The 14,003-nt window shown below is 33.4% G+C and overlaps 1 protein-coding gene across 3 annotated transcripts; it reads left to right on the top strand.

Moving 5' to 3' along the window:
• On the top strand, positions 273–9,316 carry LOC18608733 (transmembrane E3 ubiquitin-protein ligase 1). Of its 3 annotated transcripts, XR_001926760.1 has the most exons (15): positions 278–957; positions 1,768–1,840; positions 2,490–2,617; positions 3,043–3,158; positions 3,542–3,602; positions 4,483–4,549; positions 4,627–4,704; positions 5,233–5,390; positions 5,471–5,530; positions 5,661–5,754; positions 6,205–6,372; positions 7,515–7,843; positions 8,348–8,464; positions 8,558–8,721; positions 9,016–9,316. XR_001926760.1 is itself a non-coding variant. In XM_018116081.1 (14 exons), exons 1-14 carry the CDS (start codon positions 775–777, stop codon positions 8,657–8,659), a joined length of 1,734 nt encoding a protein of 577 aa, XP_017971570.1. In that variant the 5' UTR covers positions 276–774; the 3' UTR covers positions 8,660–8,969. The 3 variants fall into 3 exon arrangements, 1 of the variants encoding a protein (XP_017971570.1); XR_001926761.1 differs by lacking the exon at positions 6,205–6,372 and having other exon boundaries at positions 273–957; XM_018116081.1 differs by lacking the exon at positions 9,016–9,316 and having other exon boundaries at positions 276–957; positions 8,558–8,969.

Consider the following 14,003-nt stretch of genomic DNA (forward strand, 5'->3'; position numbering starts at 1 on the left):
CACAATATGTACAAAGAAAGAAAAAAAAATGGATGGCTGCTCAATAAACTCCATCAAATATTATATATTTTATTTTTGGTACGTATCAAATATTTTAATAGCGCTACCCACCAACATTAAATCATTTAAACACAACAACATTAAACTAATGACCAAACGTTAGTTGACTCTCTTTTTTATTGGTACGTGATCGCAACTCCCCAACCAGCGCGTATCCTAACCAACAAAACCCAGAGGCTAGAGTCTCTCTCTCTCTCTCTCTCTGACCTTCATTTACCAAAACTCAGCAGACATGTCAACAACATCAACAACAACAAACCACCACTTCCCCCAAAAGCTTTGATTAGTTCTCTTTTTTCCCATGTACACTTCACGATTTTGTGATAATATTTTGTAAAAAAGTGTGTTGTTTCTGTCTGGGCCTAAACTTTCTGGTGGAAGTCCTTTTTGGGGTTTAAAATTTTTTTGCTTATATTAGACCGAAGTAAGAATTAAATCTCTCCTAGAGAAGAGAAAGAGAGAGAAGTAGTTTGTTGAGCTCTCATTTTCTACTGTTTGATCCCTTTGTTTGGTTTGTTTGTTAGTTCCCATATGATTGACTCTACTTGAAGCAATCTCTCATTCCCTTTCTCCCTAATGGGCAGTGGGTTTGCATCATTTTCTTGTATCTATCTTCTAAATCAGCTTGTAAACATTTTTGCTTTCTTGGAGGGGACCTGGAGTTAAAAGTCTTCCCTCTTTTTTTTTTTTTTTTAAGTTAGTGCTATTTGTGAAATGGGATGCTGGGGTTTTGATATGGTCACCAGGGAATATTTGGGTTCTTTGTGGTTTTCAAGGAGGAGGGGATTAGGGTTTGTGTTTAGGGTTGTGTTTGGATTATGGTTTGGTTTTGTGCTGTTAAAGCCAGTGGCTGGATTGAGACCAATAAGAGAGAGGGCTCGGTCATGGGGCGATGAGGTTGGTACTTTCTAATTTTATATACCCTTCTCTTTATTGAGCTTAACTGTTGTTAATTTTGATGTTTTTGGTTATGTAAATATGAATATTGGGGCATAGTTTTGACTTTGCATGTCAAAGTTGTAGTTTTAGTTGGTTACTGTGTTGCTGATTTTGTCAAGCTCAGATTTTATTTTTTTTCTTAAGTTTTAGTGCTTTATTCATTGCGTTTTGATAGGTTTTGACTAGTTTAATTGTTGGTGATGTTTAATGAAATGCTGCAAGATGAAAGTGGGCAATGTCAAGTTTGATGGTGCAATAGAACAAGTTTGTCCTAATAAACTTCTTATGAAGGGGAACATATGCGGTCAAAAAAAAAATTAGATTATGTTGCTAGTTAGATATTCAAAAAATGGAGAGCTAAATAGTTCGAAGTTTCCTTCACTTCAGTGAATTAATTAATACTTCATTTCATGCTGAGAAATTCAATGTAAATAAAATAAAAATAGACAAATAAAGAACTTTTCATTGGGATGAATGATTGTTTTATGTTTTGAAAAATGACATCACCTTTATCTAAAGCCCAATGCTTGTTTAAGACTAGTTCACTTTTGCTAAATCAATCACCTAATTGTTTGACAAAGATTTCATTTGTTGATTGTTTGGAGCAAACTATTAAGAAAAGGTGGATAGGGTCTTGTGCTGTTATTTGCATTTTCCATGTGCTTCTTACCCCTTGTGCTCTTCATTTGGGTGCTAAGATTTTGGAAGAATTCATGTTGCTGTTTTTGGATGCTATAAATTTCTTTGTATTTTTAATGTTTCTTGCAGTGGCTATTTGTTAGAAAAGATGAAAGTGAATTGGGTCCTTTTCATGCATGGAATATAACTGGAACTTACCGAGGTAAGTGAATGTTCTCAAATTCAATCATCTGCATATTAGAGTTATTGCACTAAGGAAGTCGCTACTACCAAGTGCATTATTTTACAGGTTCTTGTTACATATCTCTAAGAAGCATGCAGTTGTGTGGTTGATTTTTATATCATCTCTATTGTAGTATCTTTATCTTGTTTTCGCATTATCATCTCTTTATTTCCTTGCGGCTACTATTTGTCACTTTGGTAATTCATGATTTGATGATGAATTTCCTGGAAAATATTGGTAAACTATCTATGGACAAAGCCTCAAAGCTCACAATTCATGAACAATAGAAGTAATAGAATAGGAATTGAATGTACCAAAAATTGTCTAGGCCTCTTCTAAGTTACAGATGCTTATTTCATGTCAAATGTTTTTAGAAGTAAAGATAGATGGTATTTGGGAAGGCACATGGATCAGAAGTTCTTTAACCTAGGATCAGGTTCTGATGTAAAAATAAAACCTTATCAGGAAATCTGTTGAATTGGCTGGCTTCTAAATACATGTCTGAGATTGTGAATTTACCAGTATTGCCAATTGAATAGATCAAATTCAATATTTCAGTTCATTAAGGATGTTTATTTGTGTTGACTATTGTTTGTTGATCTGACTGTTGTATCCTTGTAAATTGCAGGGACTTGGAAATTTTTGGAGTCTACAAATAGCTCTTCCAAATTTCCTGATTTCCGGAAATTGGCTGGTGATTCAGTTATTGAATTAGTTAGCACACCAACAAAAATAACTGGTGTACATTATATTCAGGTAAGGGGGTTCTGGATCATATGTAGGGAATTCACTCTTCATGATTAATTAATATACCTTTCCCAAGTTTCTGCTAAATTGTTTTATGAACTTGTTAGAGCAGTTGAACTATGTTTCTAGGTATACCAAAAAAAAAAAAAGAGAACTATTTTTTATATGTGGCAAACATATAGTTGGCCTGAAGATGTGATTTGGTTGGTAGCGATGAGGAATTCTATGAGAAACTTCTCATGATAGACTAACTTTTTTCTGGAATATAATTTTCTTCCATCCTCTATATTTGTTTGCCTAATCATATTTACTCCATTCTTCTTTAGATTGAATTCTTCTTAATAAAGAACATAGCTTCTAACTGCTCTAGACTGCATGTTATCATTGTGAATTCTTGTCTGACTTTTATTTCTCATTTGTGGTGGTGATGACAGGGTGTAATTATTTTCCATGATGTGTTTGATAATGAACACAATGTCGGTGGTGCTCAAATAAGAGTAGAGGGTGTATATATATGGCCTTTCAGACAGCTTCGAATGGTAGCTAACAGGTAAATGTGGAGTATATTGGTTGCTCATTAAAAGTTCTTTCAGCTTGGTTGGATATTGATTGACCAAGAAATGCATACTAGTTGACTGGCTACAACAAAGGGTGCAGATAAAAGTATTACAAACCGTGATTATGTAATATTTAATCATTATATTTGACTTAGGGGAACTTTTGGGAGGGTGGGAGGGGGGGGGGGGGGGGGTTGGGGCGGGCAGTGTGGACACAAATGCAACCAGGTACCACCGGGACAAAGGTTGATTGCCATATAGTTGTTAACTTTCTCACTTCCAGTCTGTGCTTTGTTTATGATGGCATATTTTTTGAATCTGGTTTGCTCATTGCATTCCAACTCTTAACATATTCTACTTTGGTGCACCGTTGAAGTGGAAAGGAGGGAGAGTTGAGCCAGGAAGAAGATTATATTCTGTCCAATCCATATCATTTGGTAATGCTTTGTATCTTACTCATTTGTGGCTTACAAGCTTTTAATTTTGATTTTAGAACATGTTAGACTTTGAGAATGGCTTCCCACTTAGAAGGCCACATATTGTTCTGCTAGTTTCTTGCTTTTGTCTAGAAAAAGTTTTGCCTTATGCTATGCTGGAAATATGAATTTGGAAGAGTGGATTTGGATTTGTTTTGTTAAATAAATTGTGAGGATGAAATGCACACACTATGTAGAAATTAGTTAAGATTCAACATTCCTGTGTTCATAAAAGGGTATAAGAAGGTCAATTTAAGATTCACAAATTCATATAGGTATTTTAAATTCACCACTAAATCGGGATGGCAGCAAATCCATGAATTTGAAGATAATTATGAAAGTCATATTTACATGTGCTTTATTACACAATTTATTCTAAATTTGAAATCCATATCGCTTCTTTCAAATTCAAGTTCCCAAACGCAACCTATTTATATCTAGAATGCTTGGTCGACAGGATAAAACAGTCAAATACTTAGCTTATTTATATAATTTCATTCCCAGGTTGGGTCTGTTAAGCCTATGTGTTTGATTTGGGAGCTGGCTTTTTTTAACTTAGACCGAGTGTTGATACTTAAAAGAAAATAATTTCCTTTCAACCCTTACTTCTCCCTGAGTTTGGTTTGGTGTTGGAAGATATTTGAATCTGTATTTGTGAGTTGTGGGCTCTTATATGTAGCTTTGAATGCTGCAGCAGGCTCTGGATAGCTATTCCAGACCATTGCTCTTTTAATCAATGTTTGACTTAGGGATGTGTTGTGTGCACACAGTTTTTTAGGTTTCTTTTATAAACCTTTATTTATGGTGGGTGTGGTTACTAACTTGCAATACCTTTGAACAGCTTGGAGTTTTCTCATCACAAGTGTTCCAAGAATCTCCACGAGACAAAATATGGAGAAGAAAAAATTGTAAGTTTCAACTATTTCCCTTGGCTTAAGTTCGAGTTAAGTTTGCATAATATGAATGCTATGTTCTCTTATTGCAGCACCAGTTTATGAGATGGAGAAACATTGCAATATAGAAATTGCAGCCCAGATTTCGCGCACCTCATCCACCCAAAATGGTACTTGAGTTACTGAGCTTCTGAATTCATTCATCACCCCTTGTCCCCTTCTTGTACTGTTACATTCTTCTCTTATCTGTTTTTTGAAAACATGTATTTGGGAAGTTCTGTTTCTACGACAATTGGAGCAGAAATATTGACTTATGAATCTTTGACTTAAATCTCTAAATTGGCATTTCAAACAATTGGGCTCTCATGCCTGCCTGGATGGGGTGTGGGTATAAAGTCTAGTTAAGATTTAAGAAATCACCATCAGTTTGAGGAAAATGGTCTTTTATTTATCTAGTCACTACAGCATTGTCTTCCTTTTGAACATACATGTCAAAATGTCCATGGAATATGGTGTCATCAGTACACTACTTATCAGATAGTATTTGCAGCTGAAAGGCCAAGTCAGCTTGGCAAGTTAACTATGGTCACCTCTCACAGGTGCCAAATTTTTATTTTGAGCAGAAATTTCTACCAGGAACAGATAGTACTATGACAATATAAGTATTGGAATTCAGAAGTTGTTTGTACTTTTTATAGATGGAGATCGTGATCGTTATCACATTGAAGGACTGATGGAGAGTCCTGCAGTGGATGATGATGGAGATTGTTTCTCACCTTTATTGTTAAATGCCACTTCTGTCAACGTTGAAGTCTATTACAACAAAGCAGTCAACTACACCTTAATGGTCACCTTTGTATCCTTTATACATTTTACCCTTCCAGTTTCAATGCAATGTCTCTAGCCTGTTTGGATGCCTTAATTGTATATTGTCAGGTCTCTTTCATTCAAGTCCTTTTGTTAATTCGACAAATGGAACACAGCAACACTCAATCAGTAAGAATTTTAAAGGATATGTTGTAAAGGACAAGTTTATTTTGCATGCATGTTATCGTTTGATATAGCATTAATCAGCAATCGAATTCTTTGTGCTTTAATATAAGTATTTTTGACTCTTATCTATCAGGGAGCTGCAAAAGTTTCAATTTTGATGATTGGCCAACAGGCTATCATGGATGCTTATCTTTGCCTCTTACATCTCACTGCAGGAATACTGGTTGGTAAGTTTAGTGATTAACACCCCCAAAGAATTGCTATTTTATTTCACTAATTTGCCATATTTTTGCAATACTATAAATATGTAAAGGACTTAGGTCCTTCTCACTGTTTCTTTTTCTATCATTTCCACTCCCTGAAGTGGGTGTATTCTATTTGCAACCATAATGGGGATTCAAAACTAGAACTTGATGGATTATCTTTGCATTGGCCTCGGTGGAGACAATGAGCAGTAAAGTTCTCAGTTTGAAAAATGATTGGCTGGAGTTTTAAAGATTATCCTATGTACTTGTGAGCAAGTCTTGCACAGTATCAAGTGAGAATGGTCTCATTTGGAGGTGTTAAGTGAATGTGCTCTCCAACCAGATTTAATGCACAAGAGTGGATCTCTCCTTTTGCCATACATCTTTTTATGGTCCATCTCTACTAAGTTCATTTTACTTGTTTGTATACAGAATCCTTATTTAATGCTTTTGCAACGGCGGCATTCTTCAAGTTTGTAGTCTTCTCCATTTTTGAGATGAGGTACCTTCTCGCAATATGGAAGGCAAGTAGACCTATGAATAATAGTGAAGGCTGGGAGACAATGAGGCGTGAGCTATCAGTTCTGTATAGCCGATTCTGTGAGTGCCAGAAAGGTTTTACATTTTTGGGTAGAAATTTCATATATATGATTTGCGGAAAGTGATGTCAAGACAAATAATTCTCATCTCTTTCTCTTGCATAAACTTACCCACCGTACACATTCATTAGTTTGGCCTCTAAAGACTGCTGGTAAGATCAGATTCTAAAGCAATGCCTAATTATATGAATGTTGTGTAGGTACTCTTGCTTCTTGGCCTTGTTACCCCTAGTCTAATATCTGATGGAGTAACTAGTCATTTGTTGCTCCTATAAATACTACTACCCAGACACCATATTTTATCAAATGGGTGTTCCTGGAAAAATATTATGCCTCCATCTTTCCCTCCTTAGCATCTGTAATTAAAAAGCTTTCAAAGCAAGCAAATGTAATTTATTTCTTTTAATCAAATATCTTGATATAAATCTTTGCATTAGTATCTAAACTAATAACACAAGGTCTCTTAATTCTTTCCATAGATATCCGTGATGAGTGATAACAGATTCTAGAGGAGCTGCAAATCTGCAGGAGGACACCATTAAAAACCAAACCAGTGTAAATTGATGGGAAGCTCAGTGATAGCAAAAGCCAAAAGTTGGATTCTTCAAAAAGCTACTTGTAGTGTAAACATATTAGATCCTCTTTACTGTTATAGGAGCAACAATGTCATCCCACATTAAAAGGTGAAGGGTACAGAGAAAGAAAAAAAAAAAGCCCCATGAGTTAGGCTATCTGAAGGCAAGAATAAAAAAAGAACACATATGACTCACTATGTGAAAGCTGTAAGTTTTTCAGAGAAACTAAAAAGGGGATGTGAGAGGCATAGCAGTACTTTTATGACATAGGGAAATAATGCTAGGAAGGCTAAATTGGATGGTTGGTGTCACATGGTAAAAGGTAATTATATCATTTGGAAGTGATACATGTTGGAACAGGGTGTGAGAAGTGATCAATGAGTGCAACTGTTGCTTCCCTCTATTTGTTCTAAGTAGTCCTTGATGTCAGCCACTGAATGTGCTCTTTACTTTTCCAATAATTACCATATCCAAATTGATTGCTTTTGCAATCAATTACTTGCTTAGATTGTGAAACATATGTCAAGTTGTTGGGTTAATCTGATCTAACTAGTGCAAATATTTGCAGATGGGATCCTATTAGGAGGCATTTTGGTCATGTACGAGTTTCATAACTTTTTGCGGCCAATACTTCTTCTTTTGTACTCCTTCTGGATACCCCAAATTATCACCAATGTTATTCGTGATTCAAGAAAACCTTTGCATCCTCATTACATCTTAGGGATGACTATTACTCGACTAGCAATCCCGTTATACATATTTGGATGCCCTCACAACTTTATGAGAATCGAGCCTGACAAGAGCTGGTGTATCTGTTTGGGTGTATTCATTGGACTTCAAGCATCTCTTCTTCTTCTTCAGCACTATCTTGGATCTCGATGGTTTATTCCTCGTCAGGTCAGATACAATTTTGTTATTTTCTTCATGTATAACCTTTTTCGTTTTCACTTTTCCACTCCTTTTTTGGTCAGGCACGTGTACATGTATTCAATTGCATGTAAAAGTGCCCCTAATAGCTGATTGACTGAAAGCAGTTTTCAAAAATTTCGTAGGTCAGGGTTGTTGCACTTTGTTGGAACTGCTATTAAAAAAGTTGTGATTAACAAAAACATTTATTTATCCCCCTCCCTCCCCCCAGTTCATTCCATAGGGAGTCTTTTTCTTAATTCTTAACCGGGGAAACTGGGAAATCTTCATTTATGACTGCCAGATTGTTCCTTCCCACCCCTTTCTAATTCAGTGAATCCTATTTCAGTTGTTTTAAAACAGGCTTGTTTCTTAGTGAAATGTGCTTGTTCTGCTGGGGATTTTAAATGAAATTGTTTCCAATATCTGTTAGGATTTATTTGAAGATTCCAAAAGCCTTTTATGGAGATTTCACTTTGATTTTGCTGTTTGCAGATCCTACCTGAGAAATATAGCTACTACAGAAGATTTGATCCAGATACAAATCATGCCACAGACTGTGTCATTTGTATGACTGCCATTGATCTCACACAGCATTCAAGTGATTGCATGGTATACTGTCGTGATTTTTATCTTTATTTTATGGCTCTTTAAGGTCACTTTCTTTAACTGTGAACTTGATTTGAGTATGCAATTCTCTAACAGGTAACGCCATGCGATCATTTTTTTCATTCGGGTTGTTTGCAAAGGTGGATGGACATAAAGATGGAATGCCCAACTTGCCGGCGTTCACTACCACCAGCTTAAAGAAAATTTTCCACTGTCTATATAACATAGGATCCATTGATGAGCCCAACTTATTCATTGCGGTAATGACTCAATGCCAATCTTGATGTTTGACATTTTTCCCCCCCAGAAATTAACCGTTTTAACAAAATTATGAACACTTGACAATGACCAGAGAGGAGGAATTTATATTTTGATTTTTCATTTGTAATCTTGCAAATATCATCAACTTGTAAATATTGTGTATTTAAACCTGCCTTGCTTTCCAAGATTTCTTGATAAGTTGCTCCTAATTTGCCTATCTCTGAAAATGAAGTGCTACTTTGTTTTATCCCCTCGATGTTTTAACCTGAGTCACGTGTAATACTTTGTTTCAGGTGGGAGAAAGATTTCAGAACCCACTTTTTGCCCGGGTCCATGTTTAGGAGATGACTGAGATACAGCACAAGCAATTTAAAACTTGTTACTACTGACACTGCAACGATTTGTAGGCAACATTCTTGTATTCATTGTATAATTGTATAAATTTGATACACTTAGATATTTCATACCAAGTACAAATTGCCTCACCAAAAAAAAAAAAAAAAGTGCAAATTGTTTACAATCACATCCTTGGCTCCCATGTTTTTTGTGTTTTTAAACTCCTTTCAAAGATAAATAGCAAGTGCATTACAGAAACAACAAAGTGTCAATTTGTCAGTGTTTTCTTTAGTAGTGTTTGTTCTGCTTGAATCGTGGTATGAGAGATTGGGTTTCAGTCAAAATCTGGGCGCAGACTCAATGTTATTGAATGCCATGGTATGGGACGAACGAACCATGTTTAGACTAATGAGCAGACTCGACCAAGCGAAATGATGAATTAAGGCAAGGCTTTACTGAGAACTAGGTAACTAATGAACAAATATCTTCTGCTCTACTTCCTGTTTCCTTCTATGTTTCAGCTTCTACAAAGTGACATGTGTCTCGGGAGTTGTTTAAAAAACTATATTAATTCTTAATACATAGGAAGAGGTCATATACAAAAAAAAAAAAAATGTTAATAAACCATACTTGGTTAAGATTCTTTTACCCATCCAATCTCTCCGACCAAAAGAAAGAATCTGAAAAAAGCATAACACTGTTAAATCTAGAGCCAAAACCTAAATTTGGAGAGAGATGTGGGGTAGGAGAAGAGAGGAAGAGAACTCACAAGTTATCAGAGATCAAATAATCCTATGAGATTTTTCAAAATAAAACCCACTTTCCTGCATATTAGGGACAGAGAGAGAGAGAACTATAAGTAGAAGAAAGGAATGAAGAAAATCAATGTTGAATAAAATTTGAACAGCACTTTTTGGTGAAAGCTGAAGGGGCAAAGGGATATGTTGATTCATACTTTCACTACGTTTCAAAGAAAAATCTGGTAACAATAAAAGAAGAGTTCATTGGAGGAGGAATTAGTCTGGTAAAGATGAATGTTCTGTTGTGTTATTTGGGATGTTTTAAATAGCTCCGGTGAGCAACTATGGAGAAGAGGAACTCTCCTATTGGAAGTAGATTCTACACTAACCAGCAAGCAGAACCTGGCTTCTAGAACATATTTACCAGAAGCACAACCACTAAAATCGTATTTGGCAAAAGGATACACAACACAACCAATAACACACTACTGGAAAACCTGCATCATTGGAGCCTGCAACTGCAACCCTTCCTTTGCTAAACTATCACCTCTCTGATTTGCCTCTCTCCAAATGTTGAATCTTCCACCTATAAGCCTTTCCTTGAGTCTCTCAATTAGAAGGATCCACTTTCTCAACCTCCAAGGTGTCTCCTCTAGGTTCTGGAAAGCAACTAACCGTGATAAGATCATTGCATGATCAGGTTCCAAAGCCCAGTCTAGTGATTGATTATTGTGTAAATTTTAACCAAAGTTGGCCCCACTGAAGTCAACCTTGAGAACCATAACCTGAAACCAGACATTGAAGGGTTAACTTGCCTAGAATATTTATTGAAGCTACATATACTATGATTTTTTTTTTCAACTATTTTCCAAAGTAAAAGTAAAGAACGATAACAAATGACAAGAAAAAAAAAAGACCAAAGTCTTATATCTAATTGTAAAAGGGGTTCTTGTAATAGGTAAAGAAAGCGTTGCAAACAAGTAAAAAGATGCATTGAAAGTGACAGATAGGAAAATTGAAGTAGTTCCTAAACTACTAAGTGTCGTGGCAGGTAAAGAAAGTAAGAAAAGAATTAGGGAGTAGAAGAGAATTAGAGAGAGAAGCTCTCTCTGAAGGAGAATGTGTTAACTTCGGGAGAGAGAAACCCCTCTAAATAAATTGTGAGGCTCTATATATAGTGTTAAAAGTGGCAGTTACTCAAGAATAGACTTTAATACACCTAATAAATGACACTATTGTAAAGACTATTAATACGAGTAACCATTACTGTAATTGGGTATAATAAGATTTGTTTTCGAGTAAAAGGTAAAAGAGAAAAGGTACACGTGAAAAGATACAAGAGAAAAAGTCGTACGTGAACAAATACAAGAGAAGAAGTTGTATGAAAACAGGTACAAAGAATAAGCTATACATGAATAGGTACAATAGAAGAATGTGTATGTGAACAGATATACGAGGATAAGGTAGGAGGGTAAAACACTTATACTTTAAAAAAAATTTAAGAAAAAGACCTCTTAACTACCTCTATATTTAAGTCACTAAGTCAAACTCTCCGGAACATTCCAAGATGAAAGTAACTCATAAACCTTGTCACTTATTTCGAGTTACTTTCACTACTATCCGTGTGAAGTGGTTGTTTTAATAATATCAGTTGTTCCACATGAAGTAGTACTACACTTATTCTAATTATTCTGCTGAAGTAGTATTTCACTTGTTTTAGTTGTTCTGTGTGAAGTAGTGTTTCGCTTGTAATGGTTATTCTCATTATTTTCTATAAAATATTATGTTGTAAATAATTTTTTAAAGAATAGATATTAACCAAAATCAAATATTTACACTAATAAACTAATTGTCATAACATGTGAATCCGTAAAATCAATTGTTCATTCGATGTAAAACAGAAATCGCGACTAATCTTTTTTATTTAGGTTTGATTGACCATTTAGGTGAATTTATTTTTTTTTAATAAGGTCCTAAACTTAACTTATGTTCATTAAAAAAAAGATGGGTTTCTATTTCAAAAACAAAATGGTTCCGGTTTACAAACAAATAAGGTTTAGAAGTGTAGTTACGTGAGGAAGGTATTAGCATTCTTACAATGCTCACTTAACGTGGTACTTAATTAATTATGTGTTATGTTTTTATTCTTGATAATTAAATTTTATTTTGATATTCAAATTTACTTCCCTCAATCGTTTTTTCTATGTTATTATTTTATTGTTTTCATTAGTTTGCTTTATTTTATTTTATCTTTCTTGAGGAGTTGGGGAGTACAGATAGATACTTCTTTTTTATTTTTTTTAAAAATATAATAATAATTTTTTAAATTAATAAAAAGATAACATTTTAGTCTTTTCATAATATCTATTAACTGTGTTTATATTTTTGGATGAAGTGTCCATTTCGAAAACTCATGGATATATTTGAAATTTCGATTAAAACTTAAGGGTATAAAAGTATTTTACTTTATTATTTAAATATAATGAAAACATATAAAAACATCCTCATAATAGAGTTATATTAAAATTTATCAACAAACTATTAAGAAATTTCATTCTGAGATATTTCTATTACCAAACAAATGATCAATTCTTGTTTCAAGATAGACAAGAAAATTAATAATGGATATTTCCATTACTAATCATATAATCAAGTCCCTTTTCAAGGTAAATAAGAAAATTAACAAACATGGCCATGATTAAAATTATCACAATATGTTTTAGCTTTCAACGAAAATTAACAACATATCAACTTGACAATGGTTAAAATCATCATATTTTAATGATGTTTGATAAAATTCAAGATGTATAAATACGTGACTAATGGCCTTTTATGCCACAAGACATTTTTTATTCTGTTCATTTTTGTTTTTTATTATTCATCCACGTTAAAAGTATTTGTCCACTTTTGGTGAGTTTTTCACTTCTGTTAAGTTAGTGGATTAAAGAATCCATCCATTTTCTAGTGGGTAATATTATAAAGTTATTCATGTACTTTGAATAAAATTATTCATCTACTTCTGGTGAGTAAAATAAACAAAATAATACCAACACCTTACCTGATTTGCTAAAACTATAAATCAAAACCCAATTATTAAAATTCCTTTTGAAACTTGAAGATAATGAAAACAAAATGATACCGTTAAAATTCCTTTTGAAGCTTGAAGATAATGAAAACAAAATAAAATAATACCAAAACTTGAGAGATTAGAGAATCGTACTGATAACGTGTTATGAAATATAATTTGAAAGAATAATTATAAGAGAAATGTAAGAGAAAGTATTTAGAAGGAAGAAGATCTTGAGGGGCTTATTTATAGGTTAATAACCTTTTATCAATCTAGATAAAATTTACATGACGAAGATAATATTAAAGAATTAGATGGATGGATTAATTTCTACTCTTAATCCAATCTAATCTACATCAAAATTTAAATATACATAATATAAATAGATATTCACAAAAATAATCATAACAATTCCTGATTTAAAATATTTTATTATTTTATTATTATTTCATGTTTGTAATAGTTATTTAAAAATAAATATTTTTTTGTAAAAACAATTTATGAGATTACCCCAACTCTTATGAAAAAGTCTCATAATCATTTTTACTTTGAAAATAAATTTAAAGAAATCACTGCCTGTTACCTTCTTTAAAATTCCATTTAAAAGGATTTATCTTCAAACAATTATGAATTTTTTATTAATTAAGATTTTTTTTTGGTCTATATTTTAAACCGGTTTTATTTTGTTTTATTTCTATGATTTATTGTTTTTATGTTGTTGATAATTATTTAAAAGAAACTCTCTGTTTTTTTGTAAAAGCAATTTATGAGATTACCCCAACATTCATGGCAAGATCCCGTAATTATTTTTTCTTTGAAATATTTAAAAAAAGTCTCCACCTTGTAACCTTACTTAAAAATTTTATTTTTTTGAATAATTATAAAATTTTTTATCTTTTATTATTTTTTAACTTGTCTTCATCCTATTTTTAACAAGTATAACTATAGAATAAAAATCTAAACTAATTATAAAAAAAAAAAAAATCAGCCCAGACAAAATGAAGGGTCAACAATGATTTTTTCAGACTTTTTCCCCTTTAACATAGAGCAAGAAATGTTGGAGTTTCTTATTCGGGAACCTAATGTAGCGACACGGAGTTTAATTTTGTGGCAAAAACATTGTTAGAGACTCCATATC

The sequence above is a fragment of the Theobroma cacao genome, chromosome 2, assembly GCF_000208745.1.
Source record: "Theobroma cacao cultivar B97-61/B2 chromosome 2, Criollo_cocoa_genome_V2, whole genome shotgun sequence".
Lineage (NCBI taxonomy): Eukaryota > Viridiplantae > Streptophyta > Magnoliopsida > Malvales > Malvaceae > Theobroma > Theobroma cacao.

Bases quoted from the DNA above. Each gene is read 5' to 3' on its own strand.
- LOC18608733 (XM_018116081.1), top strand. From the start codon at position 775: ATGGGATGCTGGGGTTTTGATATGGTCACCAGGGAATATTTGGGTTCT. The intron at 4,705-5,232 runs GTACTTGAGTTA...TACTTTTTATAG, and splicing joins CACCTCATCCACCCAAAATG to ATGGAGATCGTGATCGTTAT. The intron at 7,844-8,347 runs GTCAGATACAAT...TGCTGTTTGCAG, and splicing joins GATGGTTTATTCCTCGTCAG to ATCCTACCTGAGAAATATAG.